The sequence below is a fragment of the Galeopterus variegatus genome, unplaced genomic scaffold (genome assembly GCF_000696425.1).
Source record: "Galeopterus variegatus unplaced genomic scaffold, G_variegatus-3.0.2 Scaffold695, whole genome shotgun sequence".
NCBI lineage: Eukaryota > Metazoa > Chordata > Mammalia > Dermoptera > Cynocephalidae > Galeopterus > Galeopterus variegatus.
Genome location: NW_007726806.1, coordinates 240,506 through 265,446, shown reverse-complemented (window position 1 = coordinate 265,446; position 24,941 = coordinate 240,506). Strand labels below are relative to the sequence as shown.

The 24,941-nt window shown below is 54.2% G+C and overlaps 1 protein-coding gene across 1 annotated transcript in view; it reads left to right on the top strand.

Annotated features, from left to right (window-relative positions):
• The window catches only part of KDM4B (lysine (K)-specific demethylase 4B), a 129,850-nt gene that overhangs the window by 21,507 nt on the left and 83,402 nt on the right, over positions 1 to 24,941 (top strand). Inside the window, exon 5 of the mRNA XM_008571520.1 lies at positions 5,639 to 5,832. Coding sequence (XP_008569742.1) covers positions 5,639 to 5,832 — 194 coding nt within the window. The remainder of the gene's footprint in view (positions 1 to 5,638; positions 5,833 to 24,941) is intronic.

Genomic DNA, 24,941 nt, shown 5'->3' with positions numbered 1-24,941 from the left:
TAGGGAGGGACCATGGTTCCTGGTAGATGGGGGAGGGGATGGGCTGTGAATGGGACTTTATCTTGACAAACAAAAGTTGAAATCGTGCAGAAAGCTTACTGTGCTTTTCATTCAGGCTCTAGTCATTGGATTCTTCCGATTTGCAGGGTCATTCCTACCAAACTCTAGACCCCTGCCGACCCTTCTCCAGCAGCGGGCACCTGCAGCTGGCCACAGCAGCCCTGCCACACACAGTGCTAGATATCACATCCCGGGCTCCACTGCTTTCCCAGGGGCCTCCTCATTCTTGGTTATTCAAGGACTTTTCCTTTCAAGTCTCGTCACTCCATATTCCTGAAAACCTGTAGCTCCGAGTTCTCAGCTGGCCAGGATTCCTGCAGGATTCAACCCAAGTCTAGTCCCTGTCTTGGGCTGGAAGGCCCTTGGGGACACAGGGTGAGGAAGGGCCCTGGACTTCTTGCCGCAGGGCCTGGCCCTGACCTGGCCTGTCTGAGGGTGCAGGGCATATGCTGGGTCCAGACCAACCATGACTCTGAGGCCCTGAGGAGGTGCTGTTGTGAGTGGACGGAGGTTTGAGTGGGACCCGAATTGTTTTAGGGGGTGGCTTATTAACATTTATGGGCTCGTGGATAACCGGGTCCACCATGGCATGGATCTGCTGTGGTTTGCTGCAGAGGTACTAAGCCTAATCCTCTTGGGTGTGCTCTGTATGGGGACCTTGGGCTAAAGCAGGGCCCACTCCACCCCGCCATGTCTTCATTCAGAAGGTCATCACCTGGGGAGCTCCCTCGTCTGTGAGACCAGGTGGGCACTGCCCGAGTCCTGGTCTTGGCTGGGGCTGAGTGGGTGGGAGTACAGACCCCTGCTGAGAAGGGTGGGGACCCTGCTGGAGGCCCAGAAGAGAAGCCCAAGTGGCCGGTTTTTCCCAAAAAGTGTTAGGAAGATGTGGCCACTGCGAGTCCTCAGCCAACATTGTGTGCTGCCCCTGCCTTGCCAAGCCCAAGCAGCCTTGTGACTAGAGGTCACTGTCTGTGCTGTGGGTGGTGTGCTCCTCAGACTAGTAGTTTGTCATGTGAAAGATGTGGTTCAGGCTTGAGGGGAGCTCACCCCGGAGAACCCAAGGGAGATGCCCTCCATTTGGGAATCTGGAGAGTGGAGTTACTCCTGGCCCTGCTGCCGCCTTCTTGGGCTTCAGTTTCCCCCTCCATAGAATGGGGCACAGGGGGTGTGTAGCAGCCTTCCGGTGATAGCATCCTTGGGACCCTGAACTATCCACTTGCCCCTGACCCCTCAGTGGATGGCAAAGTCACAGAGGCTTCATGGCCAGGCCTCTTCCTGGTGAGTTTCTAACTGCTGAGACCAGAGCTGCACACCCTTGGGCGCTGTGCGGACAGGTCCCCTGTCTGCACATGCTGCAGCCTGGACACATAGATGCTTAACTCGAGAGCTACTGTACATGTTTGGAGAGGGGGGACCACAGAGCAGAGGACAGTGGCATAGAGAAAATTCAGTCATTGAAACCGTCGGGCCATCTTGGTTCCTCCTGCCCCAGTGCACACCCAGCTCCATCAGGGGCTTGCCCATCCCGTGCCTTGCACCTCTTGCAGGGCATGAGCAGGTCTCCCTGGTTTTCATCAGGGGCCTTTGGGTGAAGAAGTGTCTATTCGGCACCACGATCTAGCTCACCCGTGAACCAGCAGCAGAAGTTCTAGCGGCAGGTTGATTGGGGGCTGGAGTCTATGTTCTCCCAGAGCTTCCTGAGAAACAATGGGGCCTGCCACCTGGGCGGTTGCCCTTGCTACCCTTCACCTTCTCTGCTTGCTTGATGGCCTCCCAGCCCAGTCAGAGGGGCCCAGCCTCCCAAGCCCCCCATTTCCCACATCAGGCAGCTGGGGCCCAGAGCGGCCCTCCCAGCAGTCCAGGAGCGGGGCTGGGCCTCCCAGCTCCATCCAGTTCCAGGCCCCCCACAACTGCAGCTCTGGCATCCTTGTGCCCACGAGCCCCAGTGTGCTCTCTGAAGCCAGGGCTCTACCCATAACCCACAAGGAGGTCTTCCTATCAGGCAGCTGGGGCCCAGAGCGGCCCTCCCAGCAGTCCAGGAGCGGGGCTGGGCCTCCCAACTCCATCCAGTTCCAGGCCCCCCACAACTGCAGCTCTGGCATCCTTGTGCCCACGAGCCCCAGTGTGCTCTCTGAAGCCAGGCCTCTACCCATAACCCACAAGGAGGTCTTCCCGGGTGACTCTGACAGGAAGCTGCTAGCTTTCTAGAAACCTTGGAGCCCCATCTGATTTCTGGGAACAAGACAGGAACGATTTCCTGAGGCCTCTGTAGCCCGGCCTGTGATGCTGCCTGGGCAGGGCAAGGGCAGCATGGGAAGCCTCCAGTCTGCTTCCTGTGGTAACTGTTTAACTTTCAGAGGAGCTGCCAGACTGAAGTTTTCCCCACGCTGCTGTGCTGATGTATGTTCCCATCAGTGGTGTGTGAGGTTCCAGTTTCTCCGTGTCCTCGCCAGTGCTTGTTGTTACGTCTTTTCAGTTCCAGCATCTTCATGGGTGTGAAGTGGTGTCTCGTGATTTGCATTTCCCTGGTGGCTAATGGTGCTGAGCATCTTTTCATGTGCTTGTTGGCCGTTTGTATTTCTTCTTTGGAGAAATGTCTCTTTAGATCCTTTGACCATATTTAAATTAGGTTATTTGTCTTTTTATTAATGATCAGTTAAGACTTTTTCATACATTCAGGATGCAAGTCCCTTATCTGAAATATGGTTTACAAATATTTTCTCCCATTCTCCCTTCATTGGGTTGTCTTTTCACTTTCTTGATGGTGTCCTTTATCTTTATTTATTTATTTATTTATTTATTTATTTATTTATTTATTTATTTATTTATCTGATGGTGTCTTTTAAAGCCCAAAACTTTTTAATTTGATAGTGTCCAATATCTCTATTTTTTTCTTTTATTGCTTGTGCTTTTGGTGTCATATTTAAGAATCCATTTCCAATTCCAAAGTTATGAGATTTACTCCTGTGTTTTCTTCTATGAGTTTTATGGTTTTAGCTCTAGGTCTGCGATCCGTTTTGAGTTAGTTTTTGTGTGCAGTATGAGGAAGGGGTCCACAGTGACGCTTCCGCATGTGTACTTCCAATCGTCCCCACACCATTTGTTGAAAAGACTGCTCTTTCTCCCACCGAATGGTCTTTGCTCTAGATGGGATCCTACATTATTACTTATTTTTTGTGTATTTTTAAAAACAGACATTATTTTTTTTAGAACAGGTTGACAGCAAAATTGAGCAGAAAGTACACGTGTCCCCTGCTCCACACACATGCACAGTGGCCCCCACAGAGTGGGCATTCACTGCAATCAGTGACCCTCCACTGACACATCACCACCACCCAGGGTCCAGTCTACATTAGAGTTCACTCTGGGTATATATTCTGTGGGTTCTGACAGATGTATAATGACACACGTCCACCATTACCATGTCATACTGAGCAGTGTCACTGCCCTAAACATCCTCCGTGCTCCACCTGTTTATCCCTCCTTCCCTCCTCCAAGCCCCTGGCAACCACTGATGCTTGTACTATCTCAATAGTTTTGCCTTTTCCAGAATGTCATGATGGAATCGTACAGTATGCAGCCTTTTTAGACTGGCTTCTTTCACTTAGTGACATGCATTCAAGTTTCCTCCATGTCCTTTCCTGGCTTGAGAGCTTACCTCTTTCTGGCGTGGAATAACCTTCCATTGTCTGGATGTGCCACGGTGTGTTTATCCAGTCACCCACTGGAGGACATCCTGGTCTCTTCCAAGTTGGGCCATTATGAATAAAGCTGCTAGAAACATCCACGTGCAGGTTTCTGTGTGGACATGTTTTCAGCTCCTTTGGGTAAATACCAAGGAGTGCAATCGCTGGATCATATACAAGAATAGTTAGTTTTGTAAGAAACCACCCAACTCTCCTCTAATGGGTCTGTACAGTTCGTGTTCCCACCAGCAGTGAGCGAGAGTTCCTGTTGCCCCACATCCTCGCCGGCGTGTGGTGGTGTCGGTGTTCTGGATTTTGGCCATTCTGATAGGTGTGTTATGGTATCTCACTGTTCTAATTTGCACTTCCCTGATGACAGAGGGTGTTGAGCATCTTTTCATATGCTCGTTTGCTATCTGTATGTTTTCTCTGGTGAGGCGTCTGTTCAGGTCCCTTGCCCATTATTTACTCAGGTTGTTTGCTTTCGTATTATTGAATTTTGAGAGTTCTTTGTGTACTTGGGAGAACAGTTCCTTACCAGATGTGTCTTTTGCAAATATATTCTTTTAGTTCGTGGCTTATCTTCTCATTCTCTTAAGGATCCTGCCTTATTCTGTTGAAATAAAAATTTAAAAATTAGAGACTGGTCTGGTGAGAACCTCTGGGTTTCTTCCCACGTGTAGGCTCCAGTCAGTCCGTAGTGATAGCCTCAGGACATGCACCAGCTCTGACGGCCATTGCTGGGATCAGTGAGCTGTGCCTGCCACAGGTTCCAGAGGAAGATTTGGGGCTTGGGTGCCATATGTTTGCCATGTCTGACCTAGTGCAGCACTCTCCTTCCACAGATGGGAAAACCTAGGCCCAGAGCAGAGAAACAACCTGCCCTGGCAACAGGAGGAATTAGTGCCTGGCTCAGACTAGACCCCAGGGTCCCCCACTTCTAGCTTATGTCATGGTCTGCCACATGGTGACTGTGTCATGTGGACAGCAAGGCAGATCTGACCCAGCGTTAGGTGGAGAGGTGACCCGTTTCTGGTGCCCCTGCCCCAACCTGGGGCTTTTTATCTTTGTAATGAGGGGTCTAATTGTTCCCCACCCCTATCTGTTTTGGGCTCCTGCCAGGGCTCGCCTTACAAAGGGTAACCTCTGGTCCTGCTGAGTCCTAGGGCCTGTAATGCTGGAGCAGGAGTGGCTGACACAGGCTGGATTTGGCATGTGAAGGAATGCTCAAGTTCACGGGCATGTTTGGGCTTGTGTTCAGCATCTGAACAGGATTTGAGGCTTCTCCAGGGACTGAGAAGTTGATTAACATGTACTTCATGAGCTCTTATGACAAGATGAGGTTTATTTGCTTGTGGCATTAAGAACAGAGGCGTCTGGTGGGTGGGGACTCTGTCCTCGTTTGCCTGATTGTGAGAACTGTCTCCGTCTGCTCTGCCGGAAGGTGCCGGAAGGGCTGTCATTGAGCCTTGGCTGAGACACTGTTTCTGGTTATCCCTACTCAGAGATTGTTTTCCTCCTTCACATCATTTACTTAGAGGCACTTCAATTATTCACAGCCAAACTGCAGACTTCGGCAAGCCCCCCCACATGGTTAGCACACAGTTCCATGTGGAATCCAGGCAGAGTTCTGCCCGCCTGCCTGGCCCCTCATATTCCTGTGAGGCCAAGCTGGGTGTGAGCAGCCCCTGGTGGGCCTCAGACACTAGGGGCGGGTGGGGGTCTGATGTCGGTGGGAGTTTGGGTGACTGACAGGTCATGGACTCCCTGGGCTTCTGCGGAGGATTAGGTTGCACCCCAGGACTCAAAGGGATGAGACTGGGCCCTTCTGTTCCTCCCGTGGGTGCCCTGGCCAACCAGCCACCTGATTGCCTGCTCTGCTGCCCCCACAGGACGTGGCGCAGTGGAACATTGGCAACCTCAGGACCATCCTGGACATGGTGGAGCGGGAGTGCGGCACCATCATTGAGGGCGTCAACACCCCCTACTTGTACTTCGGCATGTGGAAGACCACCTTTGCCTGGCACACGGAGGACATGGACCTGTACAGCATCAACTACCTGCACTTTGGGGAGCCCAAGTCGTGGTGAGTGTCTGGCCAGCAGCCCAGCCTGGCTGCGTGGGAGGGGACATCAGACGGCTGCTCCAGGGCTACGGCTGGGTGAGGTGGGCAAAGTCTGGGGGCTCTGACAGCCTGAGAGCCTTAGGGGCAGCCCTGCTTGACCTGACAGGTTTGGGGATGGGGAGACGTGCTTCCCCAGGACCGAAGCTTCCAGAGCCCTGGAGCTTCTGGTTTGTACCCAGGTTCCTCCCATTGAACCGGGACTGGTGCCAGGCCTCCCTGTAGTCCCATGCAGCAGCATCTGCCCATGGTCCTTGCCAGGCGGCACCTGTTGTGGTGGGGCCCTCTGGTGTACAGAGAGCCCTGAGCTTCCCCTCGCCTTGCTCTTGGCCTCCAGATTCCAGGGTGTGCTGAGTAGCATCCCCCCTACTGCCACCCTAGGCCTAGAAGGTGCACCCACTGGTTTGCAGGTGCTGGGCTGAGGTGGCTGTGCCCCTCCTCTAGGGTGATGGGCCCTGCAGGCAGTGTCGCTCGGTCCCTTCTTCCAACTCTTGGGCAGAGAGAGCGGTGCTGTTTGAAGTGCCCCCTTCCGTCTGGCCCCTCCTGGCAGGATGGCCGGGAGCTGCCTTCTGTGTGGGGGGACCATTGTTCTTCTTGGTTTCTAGCAGTGGTTTCTGAGCTGGGGCTTTGCATTTCCTTGCCTCTCCCCAGCTGTCTTAGAAGGTTCTGTGGCACAGTCATCATCACAGCTCAGGGCGGTGGCGGGGAAGGAGACTTCTCCAGAGCGCAGCTCTCCTTGCATGTACAGCAGTGGGGGTGCAGTGCTGAAGCGCAGCCTGGGGTCCGGGCAGACCCACCCCTTATCTTGGTGTGGGGTAGTGTCCCCAGCTGAGAGCTGACTCCCCAGTAGCTGAGCCTTTGCCCCCAGGCATGGGGGGAGGTGTCCAGTGGTGTACATTCCAGGTGAAGAAAGGATGCCGTGGGCTTGCGCAGTGCCTCACCCACTGCCTTGATGCTCACAGCAGCTGGGGTGGACTCATGGAAGGAGGGAGGCTTACCCCGTGTCCCACCCCCTGCAAGCATCCCGAAGTTGGAGTGGGCGTGGGATTTGAGACCAAGGTCCACAGTTGCTCCCCAGGGCATCTACCCCCTCGAGGCTCCCGGTCTCCCCAGGCTGTGTGCTCAGGGCGCTCTCCTCTCCGCTGCCTTGGTGGGGCCATGCAGAATCTGCAGAGATATGAAGTGTCTGTTCCAGGGGCCTGGGCTCTTCTTCGCCCCTCTGGACTTCAGGGAAACATCTCAGCACTTTGACGTTAGGGGTCTCAAGTGAGGAAGGCTGAGAAGCAGCCAGTTTGGTGTTGGGGTCTCTGCGGTTCGGCCCTCCCCCCAAACAGGGGTCCGCAGCCTCCTGGAGTCTCTCCAACCCCAGCCACATCCTCAGTGACTATTGGGTGGCATTCCACGTTTACAAAGAGTGGCCCTTCCATTCTAAATTGTCCAGTTCCTCCTCTTTTGGGTCACCCCAGAGTCTCTGGCCCCTGGCCTACCTGTGTTTTGCAGGAATACACGGTTCTTCTAAACTTGGAAGCTGTCAGGCTGTCCATGTGACCTTTTCCTCAGATGTTCTAGAAAGAGCAGCTTGGAATACCCCTCATAGGGACCAAGTGTTCTGTTTCCCACTCTCTACCTCATTGTCTTCTTTCTTTAGACTCAAACAACAAAAATGTTTAGGACTTGGGGCTCCTCCCACCTCCCTTCCAGTTGTGCCCTTGGGATGACCCGAGGGAGCAGCTGCAGAGCCCAGGGCCCCATGCCCGCAGCCAGGGTTTCCCCTCCCCATGCCCAGCCTGGAGGTGGTGTGGGGTGAGGCAGCAGGCGGGTCCGGGTGCTGTGGGTACAGAGTCATGCCTGGTGCCCCAGGGACAGGGACACCCAGCTCCTTGGGTAACAAAAACAGGAGCTCCAGGTCCCTCTCAGCAATCTCCATCCCACCCACCGTGAACCCCCTACGGTGTCCTGGTGCCTGTCTTTACAGAATGGAGCTGGCCTGCAGGTCAGCTGTCTGAGCTGCTTGCTGGAATATCTAGAACTTTCAAGGCATCCTTCAACCTTGAGATTCTGGCTTGAAGGTTGAGAAGGATAAAGGTGAACTAGAAGCTTCGTTTTTCCTGGCTTGCATGCAGGCAGGTTAGTTCACATTTGGAGGGCTAGCTGAGGCTGACAGGTCAGCCCCTTCCAGATGCTGGGGTAGGACGTCATGGAGCCCTTGCCGGAGGGAGGCGAGAAGAGGCCTGGGCCTCCCTGCTCCCACTGCCTGTTGTGTGACCACTGTCTCCTTACCTCCCCTGCTATCCTGCAGTGGGTGCCTCTCAGGCAGGGAGGAGAGGGGGGCTTTGGGGTCATGGCAGGGGCTTTTATGGGTTCACTGTGGCTGCTGTAACAAATCATTAGCCTAGTGGCTGAAAACTGCACGAATTTATTCTTACAGTTCTGGAGGTGAGAAGTCAAGTCAGTCTGTTGGGCTAAGCTCAAGAAGTGGGCAGGGCTGGTCCCTCCTGGAGGTTCCAGGGGAGGATCCGTGTCCTCCTTTCCCAGCTTCTAGAGGTGCCTGCAGCCCTCAGCATGTGGCCCCTTCCTCTGTGTGCAAAGCCAGCAGCGCAGTGTCTTCCAGTCTCTGACCTTCCTGCCTCCCTCTTGTGAGGACCCGTGAGGACACTGAGTCCCCGGATAATCCAAGATCATCTCCCATCTCAAGATCCTTAACTTCATCCATTTGCAGAGTACCTCTGCCATGTGAAGCGACACAGTCATAGGATGCAAGATTAGAACATGGCCCTCTTTGGGGCTGACATTCTACTGGCCACAGGCTTTCTGGTCTTTCAGTTGTGAGGCTTTGTGTATTTGTTGGGATCATATCGCAGTTCTGGGGGTCTTGTTTTTGATCCACTTGTCTCCTTTTGGTGGTGGTCTGCAGCTTTGCATCAGCCCTTGATCAGGGTAACTTCTAGGTTGGAAGGTGTTTGCTTTTAAGAAAAAATCTGGATACTGATGGGGCCTGGTGACTGTGTTTCATGAGCAGTCTGAGCCGGCAGAGGCATTATCTGATGAGGCAGCACCACGTGGTGTGCAGCAAGGGCCCTGCTGGGTCCCCAGTGGGTGACCATGCAGCCACTCCTCCAACGCTTCTGGCCACCCAGCCTGTGCCACCCACACCTCCTGCACAAGCCTGCTTCCCCTCCCCTCTTGATGGCAAGGTGGGCTGGGCACCTGTGGATGGAGGGCAGGGCGTGGTGGCTGCAGCCCTGTGGCCCCCTAATCTCCCTTATGTGGGAAGAGGTGGCTCTGCCCCCTCCCCTGGGCAGTGCCGGCTTAGTCTGTGGCCTCCCAGCAGAGGCAGCTCCCCGCGGGGCAGGTGGCAGCTGCAGTGCAGGTGCGCAGACAGCAGCAGGCTCCCGTGCAGACCCGCCGACGGTGGCCACGTGCTCTCGTGTGTGGGAGTGGGCATGTGTATGCGTATGTGAGTGCAGGCGCGTGTGTGTCACCATGCGTACGTGCGACCGGCTGTGGAGCCAGCGGCTCTGCGCAGCTGTGCCCCGCGGGCCGCTAGGTGGCGCCCCCGCCCTTTCGCAGAGGGCTCTGCACGTGGGGCGGGCACAGCAGGCGCAGAGACCGCGCTGGTGGCGGGATTGCTCCGCTCCGCTCAGCCCGTGCCGGACGCCCTTGTCCTGGTCGGGGGTCTTAAGGGAAGAAAAACCCACCTTAAAAAAAAAAAAAAAAAAACACACACACACACATAAGAAAAAGCAAGAATGGAATGAGCCCGACGTGTGTTGGCTGCGTGCAGGTCGAGCTTGAGGCCCTGCCGAGCGGTGAAGCTGTCCTCCCCGGGAGGTGGCGCCAGGACAACGGGACCCAGTTCGTGCCTTCAGAGTCCCTCTGCCGCCACGCGGAGCGCGGTGCGAGTCTGGAAGGGGGGCTGGCGGGGCCGCGTCTGGAGCTGTGTTGTGGGGTGTGGAGGGCGCCCGAGAGTGGGTGGCTGCGGGCTGTCAGAGGCGGGGACCGTCTCCAGCTTGTTTTTTTCCAGGATGCGGCCTCTGCGCTCAGTGCGCCTGCTGTTTGCTCCAGGTGGTCCTGGTGACCCGGCATGTTGCAGCGTGTCCAGCCGCCACCCCCAGTTGGACGCTTCCCACCACCCGATGTCGGAAATAGCGGGCAGGGCCAGCGTTGAGAGGGTGGCGGTTTCTTAAGGGCTGGAAAGCTCTAGAAGACACCGTTATCTTGTTCCTGGTTTCTGGTTCTGAAGGGGTGGGATTGCAGGGGTGGGACCCCCACGCTGACTGAGGCTGGTACAGGGGAAGGGGGGCTTCCCGAGGTGCCCCTGTGTAGGGTCAAGCTGCAGGGGGCGCTCTCTGCTCCTTCACCCTCCCACGCTCCCTGCTGTCCCGACAGCCAGCTCAGCCTGGTCAGCACGCAGGACCCTCCTGCTCTCTCCCCGGGACTGGTTTGGGGCCCCACATAAGCTCACGGCACCGCAAGCCCGTCCTTCAGGGCAGTGTGGACCAGGTGACCGCGTAGTTGGTCGTGGTCTGCTGTTGGCCGTCAGTTTCTCTCCACCAGACCTTGGGCCCTCTGAGGGCAGGGTCCTTGGTGACCCATGTCCCAGACCCCAGCAGGGCCTGCCACAGAGGGCTGGGGGTGCAGAAAGCCACTCAGACCCCGGGAGGTTGCCCCCGCTGCCCGCCCTTCCCCGTCCTGGTGTGGGGCACGGGCTCCCGGAGGAGTGCCACCAGCTGAGGCGTCTGTCTGCCCAATTGTGCCGCTCCTCTGGCGTCTACAGTAGCTTAATTGCAACTGTTTCGGAGCATTTTGGTGGCGTTTCTTTTTAAGTGTCGACGTACTCAGGTTTACAGCGTTTTATTAAGCCTTTCTGGGTCTGTTGCTACTTTGGTAGTGTGATTTGTGTGTCGAAGTGACGTGAACAGCCTGGTGTCGATAAAAGACAAGAATGTGCTTCAAAAGGCCAGCATTATGTGGTGCTCTCAGGCAGCCAGGCTAAGAATATCCGAAGCGTTTGAGTGCTTCCCAATCCCATTTGAGATGGGGATTTAAAATAGCCCCAGCGCTGGCGACTCGCCCCGACCTGCCTGCCCGCCTGCGGTCCAGTGGGTTGGCCGGGCCAGGAGGCTGGCAGAAGGGGGGCGTGGTCACGGGCTAAGCCACGCCCCCCACCCCTGATTGCAGGGCCTCTTCTTGTAGGTAGTGCCTGGGTCCCAGGTTGTGACACCTGCCCCAGAGCAAAACCCTCCAGGAGCCTGGGTGGGGGGAGGGGGCGGTTTAGCCATAGATGACACCCCCCATGGCCTGTCTGAGGGCTGCTCCGCCTCCTGACCCCCCCTTACCCACTCGCGGGGTGGCACAGCCCCTTGTGGGTTCTAAACCTTGTTAGCTGCCTGAGTCCAGCCAGCAGCATGTCATTGGGAAGCATGAGACACTCGTGTGACACGCACAGCCTTCAACAGAGTCGTCCACACACACACTGCTGAGTACAGTGTCCCCAGCATGAGGTACTGCACCATGTGTCCACATGGAAGAGAGTTCCAACTTGGGATTGGAGTCCCTGATCTTGGCCCACCCTGGTGAAAGTCGTTGGTCCCAAGGCATTTGTGGTTTGTTCAGGTGTGTTGTGCACCCCAAAGAAGACAACAGAGTGGCTGCTGTCTCCAGGGAAAGGTGCCCTGCTGTGCAGTCCTGGGCACCCACTTGCTGGTGTGTCCCTTCGTCCCCCCCAACCCATCAGGCAGGCTTGGGGACAACAGCCTGTGAGAGGGGCACTGGCTGGGGTGGTGGGTGGGCCACAGGGGGCTGTGGACCACCAGCAAGAACAGAAGCCAGGAAGCCTCATGAGGGGGTGGCTAGCCTCCAGGGGCTGCCAAGGACGCATATCTGGCACTGAGGCTGTTCAAGGGTTGCTGAGGACGCCTTGAGAGCTGGTGGTATGTGACCACATGGGTCCAGCACAGGTTTTCTGTATTTTAAACACTCCAAGAGGAAGATCCTCCTGAGCCAGTGCCTACAAGGCCAAAACATATTTAGCTGAAGAAGTCTCTCTGTGAGTTTGGGAGGGTTGCACCCCCCACTGTCCCCAAAACTTCCTTCAGTTTCCACTTTTTAATAGGGGGGACATCCCACTCCTGGGTGAAGCCCCCAAAGAGCAGCTGGGCTTGGGTGGGGGACACACCCTTCAGGGTTGGCATGTGGGGCCCTCTGCTAGGAAGCTAATGTTCATCATGGAGCTTTGTCTGGACTCTGACCTTGACCTTCCTATAACCCTGCAGCGCTCCTAAAATCCTTCATTTGGTTAGGGCAGCATTCTTGTCTCCTTGGCTGTTTTCTTGTGGCTTCTTTCCCCCCAGGTGCGATCTTCTAGGTCACATGTGCAGATGTCTGGTGGCAGGGATGGGGTCTCAGTGGTCATGCTCCTGTGAAGGGCGTGGAGCCCCACTCGCTCATGGGTGATCCTGGGGCACCGCACGCTGGATCCTTCTGAGCTCTGGTGGTAGAGGGATGTGGGAGGGGGATTATCAGAACTCTCCAAGAGCCTTCCCTGACCTTTAAGAAACTGCAAGTACGGTGCTGGCGCTGAGAATTTTCCCTTTTGATTCAGCTGCACCTCGAGTTTTTCTCTTTGGCATTATCACTCAGGGGAGTTTCACAGAAGAGAGATTGGGCGGCTTTTCTCCTTGCTGCCAAGGAAACTTGACTCTCAGCAGGCACAGCTGTCTCTCCCTGCATTGATGTCTTTGGAGGTGCATGTGCATGAGTGTATGCATGCTCGTGCATGCATGTGCATATGTGTGCATGCACGTGTGTGCTCTTGCACTCGAGGGCATGTGCTCCCCAGCCTTGGGTACAAGGAGGGAGGTGTGCTGTATGTACAGAAGCTGGCTAACTTGGTGTTACCTGCCATGTGGTTGCAGGTTGGGTGAGAGGCTGGGCCTGGGATTGAAGGGTTTGTGTCCTAGGGAGGCAAAGCAAGGCTTGTCTTGGGGCGCGGAAGCTGTTGGACCCTTGCGCTCTTGCCGCTCTCCCCCCCCACCCCCCCACCCCGCCCATCCTCTAAGGACCTCCCTGCAGGCCCACCTGAGGCAGTATCCCACCCACTTACCAGCTTTATCTCCTATAGCGTTGATTAATCAGGCGGCCCTAGCCCCTGGGGGCAGATGGCTCCTTCTCTCCCTCCCTCCCTCCCTCCCTCCCTCCTTGGCCCTGCAGAGGCAGCTCCCCCAGCCTGGCTGCAGGGGGTGTTGCTGGGCCCCGCCAGGGTCTCTGAGAGGGACTGGGAAGTCTGGTGGGTGACGGTGAGCCTCTCTCCCTGGGCCACAGCCCAAAGGCTTGTGCTGAGAGCACTGGCGCCCAGGGGAGGCCTGGTCTGCATCTGCGCTGGCCATGTGGGACTTCGTGGCCTCTGAGAGCCTGGCGCCCTGGTGGTCCCACCAGCAGTGGGCCCAGGGGTCCCCATTCCCTGACCCTAAGGCATGGCCCCTCCTCTGGCAACTTGGGTAACCCCTCTCAGCCGCCTTGCTCCATCTGGGCTACAGAGGTCCCTGGTGACAGTGATGGCAGAGAGGGGCTCTGAGGGGATTCACGCCTCTGGAGGAAGCTCAGAGCTTGGTGTTGATTCGGAATGAAGATTGGTCTGAGCCTGACAGCTTCACAGATTGGTTTAAATAACTGAGCTTCCCAGCACTGCGCCCTGTCACCGGTACAAGATGTGGGAGCGAGGCTGGTGTGCTCCCTTGTCTCCTCGATCACCCCAGGCCAAACCCCGACTTGGCGCTTGGCAGCTCAGCATGCAGCTGCACCTAGGGAGGTCAGACGGAGAAGACCCATCGGATGATGGAAGGCAGCTCAATTTGTACCTCGTTAACACGCTAGGGAAACCAGCCAGAGCGCCTCCTCCTAGACACAAATGCTGAGCTGAAGTGACAGAAATTCAACAAGCAAAAGATTGTTTCAGAACAGAGAGCTGCTACGGGGAGCAGATTACCATTGGGCAGGGAGCCGTGGGGACCTGTTCATTGAAAAATAGTAAGTAGGTGGCAAGACCCATCCTGCCTGCTAGGGGCTTGGGCTTCTCTCTAGAGCACTGAAATCTGCTTACAATGGCCCCGGGCCTTCCATGTTGCCTGCTCTCTGAGTTATCTGGGAGCTTTTTGATGGTGGGAGTGGGTGGGGCAGGGGTTATCCTGTGTCTGCAGAAGGAACCTCCTTCTGTGAGAAGACGGTTGCAAACAGCCGAGTGAGGCTCACTGAGCCCAGTGCGTAGGCAGGTGGCTTCTTCAAGAGCAGTGATCAGGACCCCGGAGGGGCCCCTCGTCCTAGTCAGTTGGTTCTGGGTCCCACATCTGCTGCCATATTGCTGGGCTCACCGGACGCCTGGCTTCACTGTGTGACGAGTGCAGCTGTGGGCAGGAGGGAGCTCCTCCTTGAGCACCCGTCCAGATTCTTTTCTTTTGACATCATCAGGGCTGGGTGTTCTTATTCCCCCTATGCCTGACCACGTGCCCTCTGGCTTCTTGGAAAGTACACATGTGTGCATTAGGGTGATCAGCTCAACTTTCCCAGCTCGAAAACTGAAAGTCCTGCATCCCAGAATCTTGCAGACCTGTGTGCATGTGTGTGTCTTAGAAAAAGGAAGGGGTCTCCGGTCGCGCAGGCAGTCTGTGAGTGAGTCTGGCCCCCGGGACTGTGCCCAGAAGACACAACACCTGGCACTCCACGAGGTGACTGAGCGCTGGCTTACCCACATAGTGGCTAAGCACCCTGGCCAGGAGCTTGGCTGTAGCTGGGCCCCGCAGCCGCGTGCTCTGCAGCTTGGCGTGGCCATGCTGACACCGTGCGTGGGTAGTGGTTCAAGGCCATGGCCAGGAGGGTCTGGGCACACAGGAGCTTGTGAAGGGACATCTCTTATCCCTGGCCCAGGTCCCCTCCCCAGCCCTCCTTATCAGCCCTCAGCCTTGCTCTTGTCACAGCCACTCTGTTGTCCATGATGACACTGGCGCAGGCCTTCTGCTTGTCAAGATTGAGTAGTAAATCTAAAGCTGAAAGCTGGTTTTGTCATTCAAAAAATTAACTCCTGATGCTGGAGAGACTTTTAAGTCTCAAATTGGGGCATCAAGTGTCATCAAACGGAGGGAATGGGACTGCATCCTTAATGACCATGGTGGGTGACTCTGGGCTGTTTCCAAGCACCAGCGCCTGTGCGCAGCGTAGTTTTGAATCACAGGTCATACTGTTAGTCTGATGAGCTTCTTGCTGGCCACACCCGTGCTGTGCTGTAATGGACTGAACCTGCCCCAGGGAAGACACAGGCTTACGGTGTGTCTCACAAGGACATCCCTGGGACCAGAGAAGACACCTTTGCAGCACAGTGACTCCAAAACACCATACATTTAGGGGCATCTACCCAGGGCCTCCCTCTGTCCCTGTGGGCTGGCTCCTCTTGTCTCTCCAAGAGCTGGCAGGGACAGACACAGCTGGAGTTTGTTCAGAGACTACAGAGTGATTTTAACATTGTGTTTTGCACTAAGCAAAAATCCCACCGTGTGCCCTCCAGAGCAACAGCACTGAGGTGGTGGTGGCGGTGGGGGGTCTTCTTCTTCTTCTTCTTTTTTTTTTTTTTTTTTAAAAATGGCCGGGAAGGGGTTTTTTACCCCCCGTTTTTTTTGTTGTTTTTTTTTTTCCTTTTTTTTTTTTTTTTTAAAAATGGCCGGGAAGGGGTTTTTTACCCCCCGTTTTTTTTGTTGTTTTTTTTTTTCCTTTTTTTTTTTTTTTTTAAAAATGGCCGGGAAGGGGTTTTTTACCCCCCGTTTTTTTTGTTGTTTTTTTTTTTCCTTTTTTTTTTTTTTTTTAAAAATGGCCGGGAAGGGGTTTTTTACCCCCCGTTTTTTTTGTTGTTTTTTTTTTTCCTTTTTTTTTTTTTTTTTAAAAATGGCCGGGAAGGGGTTTTTTACCCCCCGTTTTTTTTGTTGTTTTTTTTTTTCCTTTTTTTTTTTTTTTTTAAAAATGGCCGGGAAGGGGTTTTTTACCCCCCGTTTTTTTTGTTGTTTTTTTTTTTCCTTTTTTTTTTTTTTTTTAAAAATGGCCGGGAAGGGGTTTTTTACCCCCCGTTTTTTTTGTTGTTTTTTTTTTTCCTTTTTTTTTTTTTTTTTCCCTTTTTGTCTTTTTTCGTGACCAGTAAAGGATTGCAACCCTCAGTGTCGCACCCGTACCGGACCGGGACCGGCAACGGGCTCGCAACCCTCGGCATTGCACCCGCACCCCGCTCAGCCAGTGAGCGGCCGGGCTGTATGTGGGATCCAAACCCTCGGCAGGAGCGCCGCCGCGCTCTCAAGCGGCGCACTGTAGCAGTGCACCACCGGGCCGGCCCTCTTTCTCTATTTTGAAATAGACTTTATCTGACCTGTTTTAGATTTACTGAAGAACTGAGAGGATAGTACAGAGAGTTCCTGTATCTGGTTTCCCGCATTGTTAACATCTTTTGTTCATATTTATTATAATTAATGGGCCAGTATGGATACGTTATTATTCACTAGAGCCCACACTTTATTCACATGTCCTCATTTTCCCTCTAGTGTCCCTTTTGTGCCCCAGGGCCCACCAGGATCCCACAGGACGTTTAAACGTCACATCTGGGCTCCTCTGGGCTGTGACAGTTTCTCAGACACTCCTCGTTTTTGATGCCCTTGGTGGGTTTGAGGACGACTGGTCAGGTGTTTTGTTGTGTGTCCCCTAATCTAGACTGGGGTGGTGGGTTTGGGAGGAAGGTGGGCAGGGGTGAGGTGCTCCTCTCGTCACCTCCTGTCAAGGGTCGAGGGTGCAGACCGTCAATGCAACTCATGCCTGCTGATGTTGAACTTGACCGCCGGGCCGCGCTGTGCTCATCAGGTATCTCCACTGTAAAGTAACTTTTCCCCCTTTTTCATACTCTGCTCTTTGAAGTGAAATGTGCTCTTTTTTAATTTTTTTAAGTGAAATACTTCAATTTTCAGAAAAAGAAAGAGAATAACGAACATAGCAGCCTCGTTCCCAACATGAAAACTGGGTGGGTGTGAATGTCCACATGCTTCTGTCTAAGAGTATTCACATCTTTTTCTCCTATCCTCAAGGTCAGCTGGGTCCTCAGCTCAGAGTCTCAGAGGCGGAAATCAAGGTGTGGCTGGTTGGGCTCTTCCCTGGGAGCTTGTGGAACTATCGCTTCTAGGCTCATTAGGGTTGTTGGCGGAATTCAGTTCCTTGTGACAGGAGGACTGAACCCTGCCTCCTTGTGGGCTGTCAGTAGGGGCTGCTGGCGCCGTATGGAGACCACTAGCAGGCCTTGCCACATGGCCCCCCCTAGCCTCAGACCAGCGGGTGGGGGGGGTCTCCCTCACACTTTGTATCACTGACTTTAGGAAGGGTGGGTCCCTTTTAAGGGCTCACAAATTAGGTCAGGTCCACCCAGGATAACCTCCCTTCCTTCAGGACTACTGATTCTGGACCTTAATTACATCTGTAAAACCCTTCATAGCAGTCGCTCAATTAGTTCCCACGAGAGCTTGTTGTTTATAGGACCCTGGCACCTCCTCTCTCTCTCTCTTGCTTCCTCTTGCCATGTGATCTGCTTGTACCTGCTGGCTGCTGCCACTTCTCCACCATGAGTAGAAACAGCCTGAGGCCCGTGCCAGATGCAGCTGTCCCAGAATCGTAAGCCAAATAAACCTCTTTCCTTTATAAATTACCTAGTCTTAGGTATTCCATTATAGCAACACAAAACAGACTAAAATACATGGTGAGAGTCTACTCATTTTCATGGCTTTGAAATCTCTCATTGTGTGACTGGATCTGAGACCATGTATTCATCCTACTGCAGGCAGACATTCTGGCGGTTTCCAGTGTGGAGCTGCTGCAAGCAACCTGTTATCTTTTCTCCTGCTGTTTGTGCAAGAGATCCATTTTGATCATGAGCCTTGCTATAAGTAATTGTAATAGTGGCCACATTTATAATGTTTCTTGTGCATCAGCTTTGCTTGGAGTGACCCTTGGACTCTTGCTCATGGCCCCATGTCCTCATTTATAGATGAGGCACAGATTGGGGATACCTCAGCTTGGGGCTGCAGAGCTTGGAAGCGTGGGGCTGTGGGACCTCTGCTGCCAGCCTGAGCTGCATTCCTAACCACCGCCCCATCCTGCCCTCAAAGCACTGTCCTGTGGAATCATGAGGGGCTGCCAGTTCTGGGAACATGTGGCCAGGGCACTTGCTGAGCCTGGGGGACAGGGTGCATCCCAGTTGGTGAAGGTGAGAGAGAAAGGAAGGACCCTTAAGCCCTGCTTAGCTGAAATTGAAGCTGGCAGTGTCCTCTGGGAGATGGAGGAGATGATACAGGGATACGAGGTCCAGGCCGACAGAGGATCTGCCACCTTCAACATGTGGCTTCCAAGGTCACCCTGGGCCTCGGTGTCCAGGTGGGGGAGGAGGTTTGGATGAGCTGGGCATGGATGGCAGTCCTTCTACCCAGTCCTCATTGACCAGCATTCGGCCACATGGCCACACCGAATAGCAAGGGAGGCTGGGAAATGTAGTCCCACTGTGTGTCCAGGCAGAGAAGGGAAAGAGAGGTGAGCCGTAGCTTATCTCTGAAGCTGCATGCATGCTGTGTGCCCTATAGAGGCTGAGCCAGGATGGTTTCAAGGTTGTAGGAGTGCAACCTCGAAATCCTGATGGAGTGCCCTGATGGAGTGCCTGCTCTGTTTCCATCATGAGCTATGCCAGGAAGAGAGGCCATCTGGAAGGAGCTTTTGGTGTGGTTGGGCAACTAGATCCCCCACATCACCCCCCAGAGCAGTGCCAGGCTGGGAGCCCTGCAAGATGAAGGCAGGGAAACTGAGGGGCTGTGGAGGAGGAGGAGCAGGGCAGCCCTTGTGGAGCCGTGTGGAGGGAGGACCAGCCAGGTTAGGAGCAGGGAGACTGGAAAGTTGCTGAGCTGGGGACTGACTCCAAGAGGCCAAATTCCAGGAAGATTCATCAGGCCAGGAGGATGGGTTAGCCTGGGGCAGGGCAGCCTCTGGGGCAGGGTCCCGCTCTGGACCCTGCAGGGGCAGGGTGCTTTGTTGAGCCCTGTGCTGTCTGGTCAGCGCCTGCCCCACGTGGTCGCAATTATCTTCTGTCCATCTGCCATCCGTGGCTGCAGGAACGGCAGGCCTGCTGCATAGCCCTGCTGGCTTGGTCTGGCAGGAGCAGATGGCCTTTCATTTTGGAGGCTTTTGTTCAAAGTGGGCGCTTTAGGGCTGGAACGGTAACACGCTGCACTGGCTGGCATTGCTTGTGAGGCCGCAGGATTTCTGCTTTAGGGAGGCAAGAGCCAAACAAGCCCATGTCCTGGCACCAGCCGAGGGGCCGGAATCTTTTCCCTGCCCACAGCTTTAAGGAACTGTTAGTTCTGTTTGAAATGTCACCACAGGGCATCAATTCCCATCTTCAGATAATCCCACCAGGCAGTGTTTGCTTTAGGAGTTTATTCAAGCTGTGGGGGTCTGCAGGCTGCCTGAGGGACCCCTCCTGCCACAAAAGATGAGGCTGGCCCTGACTGGAGTCGTTTCTCCACCCGCCTGTCACTGTCGACATCAGAGGTGTGGGTTCTGTTTGCATGGTCTGGTTTCCATGGCAAATTTCTCTCGTATTATCGAGGTTGCTGCCGGCAGGTTTCAGCTCCCCAGAAGGGAGATGGCTGCAAATCTGTGAGCAGAGGGAGTCTTCGTTATCTTTGCCTAAAAACCGGGCCATGAGTGTGCTCGCTCCCTTCACATTCGCCCAGCAGCAGGGGACGGGGAGCTCTCGCTGCCTTCTGATGGAACAGGGCGGGCGCAGGACGGGGCGGATGACAGCCATGCTAATGGCTCTCATTTAGCGGCTCCCAGCTGAGGGTTTGGTCTGTCTGACTTCTCCGACCTGATTGTGAGCTGAGTGGACTTAACCCATGCGTGAGCTTAATCCTCCCAAGTGCCAGAGCCCAGCCTGGGTCCCTGGGACCAGGGAGTGACCTGCAGTGTCCTGCGGCCTTTGTCTTGTAGCTGAGGTGGTTGTACAAACAGGAGTGCGTAACCCCTGGTGTCACGGGGCCTGTTTGTGAAGACAGTTTGACCCACATGCTCTCCAAAGCTAGTCCCATAACCAAGAGGGCAAGTTAAGGACCCCCAGGGCCATCTCAGGGGCCAGGGAGAGCCCCATGGCCAATTGTTCCAGACCAGGACCTCAGCCATCAACGTGTGTCCAGACAAGGATCAAGAGGTGTTGCATGTTTGTGGGCATAGGTGATAGACATAAATGTGAACACGTGAAGAGACATCAGAAATCATGTTAATAGACCCAGAGCCTCCCAGGGTGGAGATGTCTGGACTGCTCTCAGCCCATAGAGAGACCTGGATGGCCTCCAGCACCTCATGCCCGATGCTGCCTCCTGGGGACACTTCCGCATGGCTCACTCATGCCATGGGCATGACGCCCCTGTGCCCATCCTGGCCTTCTGCAGAGCTTGGCACTGCCAGAGCAGCTCCTCGACCTTTCCTTTTGTCCCTCGCCTCAGCTTCTCCTTCAGGTCCCATAAGTTGGCTCTTGCACCAGCACCTCCTGGCTCCCATGCTGGGGCCCCCTTAATTCTGGGCTCATGCTGGGGTGTGTCTGGGTGGCTGAGTCTGCGTGTATTAATTTCTCACCACTGTGGACAAAAGGGAACCATGATCTTTCTCTGTCTAGCCAGCAGCTCCTGTCCCTTCGGGCGCTCTTGTATTCTCAGTAGACCTCTCCTTATTCTTTCCTGTCTGAACTGTCCTGTATGTTTTTTTTTTTTTTTTTTTTTTTTAAAGATGACCAGTAAGGGGATCTTAACCCTTGGCTTGGTGTTGTCAGCACCACGCTCAGCCAGTGAGCAACCAGCCATCCCTATATAGGATCTGAACCCGTGACCTTGGTGTTATCAGCACCGCACTCTCCCGAGTGAGCCACAGGCCGGCCCTGTCCTGTATGTTTTAACAGAAATAAATTGGTGTGGGGAAGAGTCCCCGGCCTGGGTACAAGTGATGCCAGAAGGGGAGTTTGGTGGTGAGAGCAGCCAGCATATGGGCTGTGGGGTCCAGGTGCAACAGGAGACTGCCTCCTGGTTGTTCTATGAGCACAGATTAAGGCCAGTTGAGCGAGGGGAAATCAGAGGTTGCTGTGTACACCACACTGAGTTCTCATCAGCACCATATCCTGGCAATCAGTCTCTTCCAGCCTGGCAGCAGAAGGCTCTTTTCCAGCCCCAACCACAGATGCTGTGTTGGCAGGTGCCTGCCTTTCAAACCGTCACCTGTAAAGGGCACCCCTGCAGCTTTCCGGCAAGGCAGCAGGAGAAACCCCATCCATAACAAGCATGCACGTGACTTTGCATTTTTGGTCTTGTCATATAATAAAAATAATTCACGGGCCCAAAATAAACCGGGGCCAGGGATCGAATGCCTCCAATTCGGCATTTAATTGCAGGCACAACACCACTGCCTTGTGAAGTGTGTTCCTTAACTGAAGTGGCCAGTAGTGTGTGGAGTCAGCACTGGCTCCTCAGGATGCTAACCCATCCCAGGTGCCTGAGGGGAGGTGTTGGGGACACCCGGCTCTCCAAGAGACCTCTGCATCTCCTCCTGCCCACAGCACTGGCCTGTTTGACACCCCCCCGTGGGCAGACATTCCCATCCACAGCTCCCTATTCTCTGTGAGATGACACTCCTAGGACTCCATTGATCTCGCATGCGCGTTTCAGTAAAAATATCATTATTTTAAATCGTTGACACTGCACTGCTCGAATAAGATACCAAATTCCATCGTCTATTGTCCCATAAAATGATCCATTAAAGATAAAGCTGCAGCAGTTCAGTGAAGTCCTTTCCCGGGAACAAGCAACACTGGTCCCTGGCAGATCCTATCTCCTGAGCAAGTGTTGGTATCTGTCACATAAAGGGGTCCCGGTGCCAGGGACAAATGAGGAAGGCTGCCTGGGGAGTGAAGATGGGATTTTGCTGACAGCACTAGGGCAGGTATCTGCTCTGTGTCAGCTGGTTCAAGGTGCTCTCTTGGGGAGGGGCTGTGCTCCTGCTTTGCAGCATTGGTCAAGTTGGGGTGCATGGGAGCCATCCCCATGCGGCCTGTACCTGCCCAGGGTCTCCTCTTTCTCTCCTAAGTGTCTGGGAAAGGGTCTCCCTTTCCTGCCCGAGGCCAGGTCCTCTGTGGTCTCCCTTCTTGGCCAACTGTGGGTTGGTGACAACTCTTCCTTTTCCTTAGCTGGGACTTGGGGACCCCAGTTGTCTTGGCAGTTCCAGGGCTGTCCATTTGTCCTGGACTTTGGATCTGTTCCCTTGTCTGCCCAGGTGTTTTTCCTAACATCTTTTATCTTGCCATACTTATCTGTAGGGTGACATCTGTCCTACTTTACCCCTGTCCTCCTGGTGTGACTGTTAGTTGTGCTCCTTTCACATTTTAGCTGTATGATACAGTCACCCTGCTCATGATGACGTAATAACCTCACCATACATTTTGATGCTGCCCTCTTCCTGCCCTGGTCCCTGCGCCTCTGTTGCTGGGGGCATGAGCAGTGATTTACCCAGCAGCATTAGCCTCGCACAAACATGCGTGGGCTTTCCAGGAACACAGTCTGTCTCAGCAGCAGCAAGCGCACTACCAGGTTCATGTTTGACCTTGTTTGTGGTGAGGAATTCCTGCTTCTAGACCCCAGACAAGGAATAGGGTTTACCTTAGTGGGTTTATAGCTTGTGAATGTTCTTTCTGATGTAGAGCAAACCTTTTCATGTATTGTGTTTTCTATTCTGCCACCTTGCTGAACTTTGTTCAGTTCTGTAATTAACCAGTTTGTTCTCTTAGATTTCCTAAGTAGATTATAATAGTTTTTTAAAAAGTATATCTCTTCCCTTCCAATGGTTTTGTTTTTCTTGACATATTCCCTTGGCTAGTGTCTTTAGTGCAGTAGCGTTGGGTGTCTGTGGTGGTGGCTGCTTGTCTTGTTTGCTCTCCTGTGTTGCCACTAAGACAGTGGGGTGGTCCTTCCTAGTCTTACTTGGCTGAGAATTTTTATACTGAATGGTTTGGAATTTTATGTAGGTTCATGTTGGTTGGACTGTCTTTGCAACCGTGGGGATAAACTCTTCTTGGTCTTGCAATACTCTACTGCATCTGATTCACTGATATTTTATTTAGAACTTTTACATCTATGTGAGACAGGCCTGTCATTTTCATGTGTGTCCTTGTCCTTTGGCTTCCCAATCATTTATCCATTCAAAAAATATGTGGGATTCATTAAATGAGTTTCATTAACATCTGATCTTTTCCCCTGCTTGGCAACCATGTGTATGAGTGGGTGCTCTCCCCGTAGGGTAGGACTCTCAGTAAAACCCCTGGGCCTGGTGCCTTTTCCAGAGGAGAGGTCTGTGACCTGGTCTGTTTAGGATTTCTGGTTCCTCCTGTTGGGCCCATATCGACCTGGTGGGTCCTTGAACTCCACAGCCCAAAATATGCACTGAAGAGCCGAGTGAGTCTGCAGCACTGAGCCCAGTGGCTCGGGCAGGGACTGCGGCTCATCAGTCCCAGTGTCCTCAGTGCTGGGACGTCTGTTTGAATGGCTTTATTGAGATATAATTTACATGCTATACATAGATGGCACCTGAGTACTTGGAGATTTCAGTAGATCAAGTTGACGTGGCTTTTCCGAGGCTCATCAAATAAGCCTGTACTTCTCTGTGCTGTTCTGCTCTGCAGTTGGAGGAGCGGAGAAGCTGCCCTGGCCTGCTCAGAAACAGTGCCTCAGCAACTGAGGGGCTTGCAGGGGGGTGTGGAGCTGCAACATCAGGGAGCTGCCAGGAGCTCGAGGGAAGCCTTCTCTGTGACCTGGTTGTTCTCCTGCTTGCCCTGTGCAGACCATGGGCAGCATGCTGGAATTGTCCCCTGAGGCATGGCCCGAGGGCTGTGACAGGGCTTTGTGTTTGGGGTTGTGCTCATGATGGCTTTTCCATTACGGCTGTCTCTTGGGGCCCTGGGGTCCTTCTGGCCTTGGACTCGACATGGCCCTCCTGGGCTGTGCATGAGTGGCTTACTTCTGCCGGGTGGCCTCCAACTTGACACCAGGTCCTGGGCACTTCCAGTGTGGCAGGTGCAAACTATGCCTCCCGGTGTCTGTGTCCGTAATGATAGCATGTTAATGGCGAGGGCCCGTCTGCCCAGGCCTTGTGCAGACACTGTGAAATTAACTGCCTCACCCTGCAGTATGTGTCGAGCTGAACTGACATTTCCAAAGGGCTTCTGCTTGGATCCCCGCTCTCGACCCTGGTTCCTGGGCAGAGGAGGGTGGGGAGATGAGTGTTATCATCACCGGCACCTAATTGCTGAGAGCCTTGCTCTGGTGGAAGCTGTCAGGCTGGGCCATGGAAGAAATTCCAAGTGCCTTTGTCATGAGCAGAAAGTTGCAGGGGAAAAGATGCCGACGAGAGGACTGAGTAAGACGTTCCCAGGCTGGGGCTGCTACCAGAGGCCAAGGGGCCCAGGTGAAGGTGGGTGGTCAGGGGTCTCAGAGCCCAGATTTGAGAGTCTCGTTACCCTTGAAGCAGGAGGGAGAGGGTGCCGGGACGACCTCGTTACCGTGGAAGTGCTGCCTGCCTTGGCCAGGGGTCTGGGGCGGCCAGCAGGTGCAAGGACGTGAGGGGGCCCTGCAGGGGGCTCACATTTCTCACCCTGACACTGCCCATGGGGTTTCTGGCTGCTCTGCCAGGCAGCAGCCCCTCTGGCATTCGCTGGTTGTGGACTGGAAGGCGAGAGGCTGAGGCCACACAGGAGGGCCGTTGGCTCTGCCACGCCCCTCTATTTCTGAGGTCATGTGCGGTTATGCTGTGGCAATGATAGACGGGATCCCAATGTGCTGGGGCATCAGCCAGGTGGGTGGTGTGCACAGGCACACCTGTGCGATCCTGCCACACGTGTCCCCAGCATCCATGTCAGCAGAGGTTAGGCAAGGGAGCACCTTTTTTTTTTTTTTTTTTTTTTTTTCCTTTTTTTTTTTTTT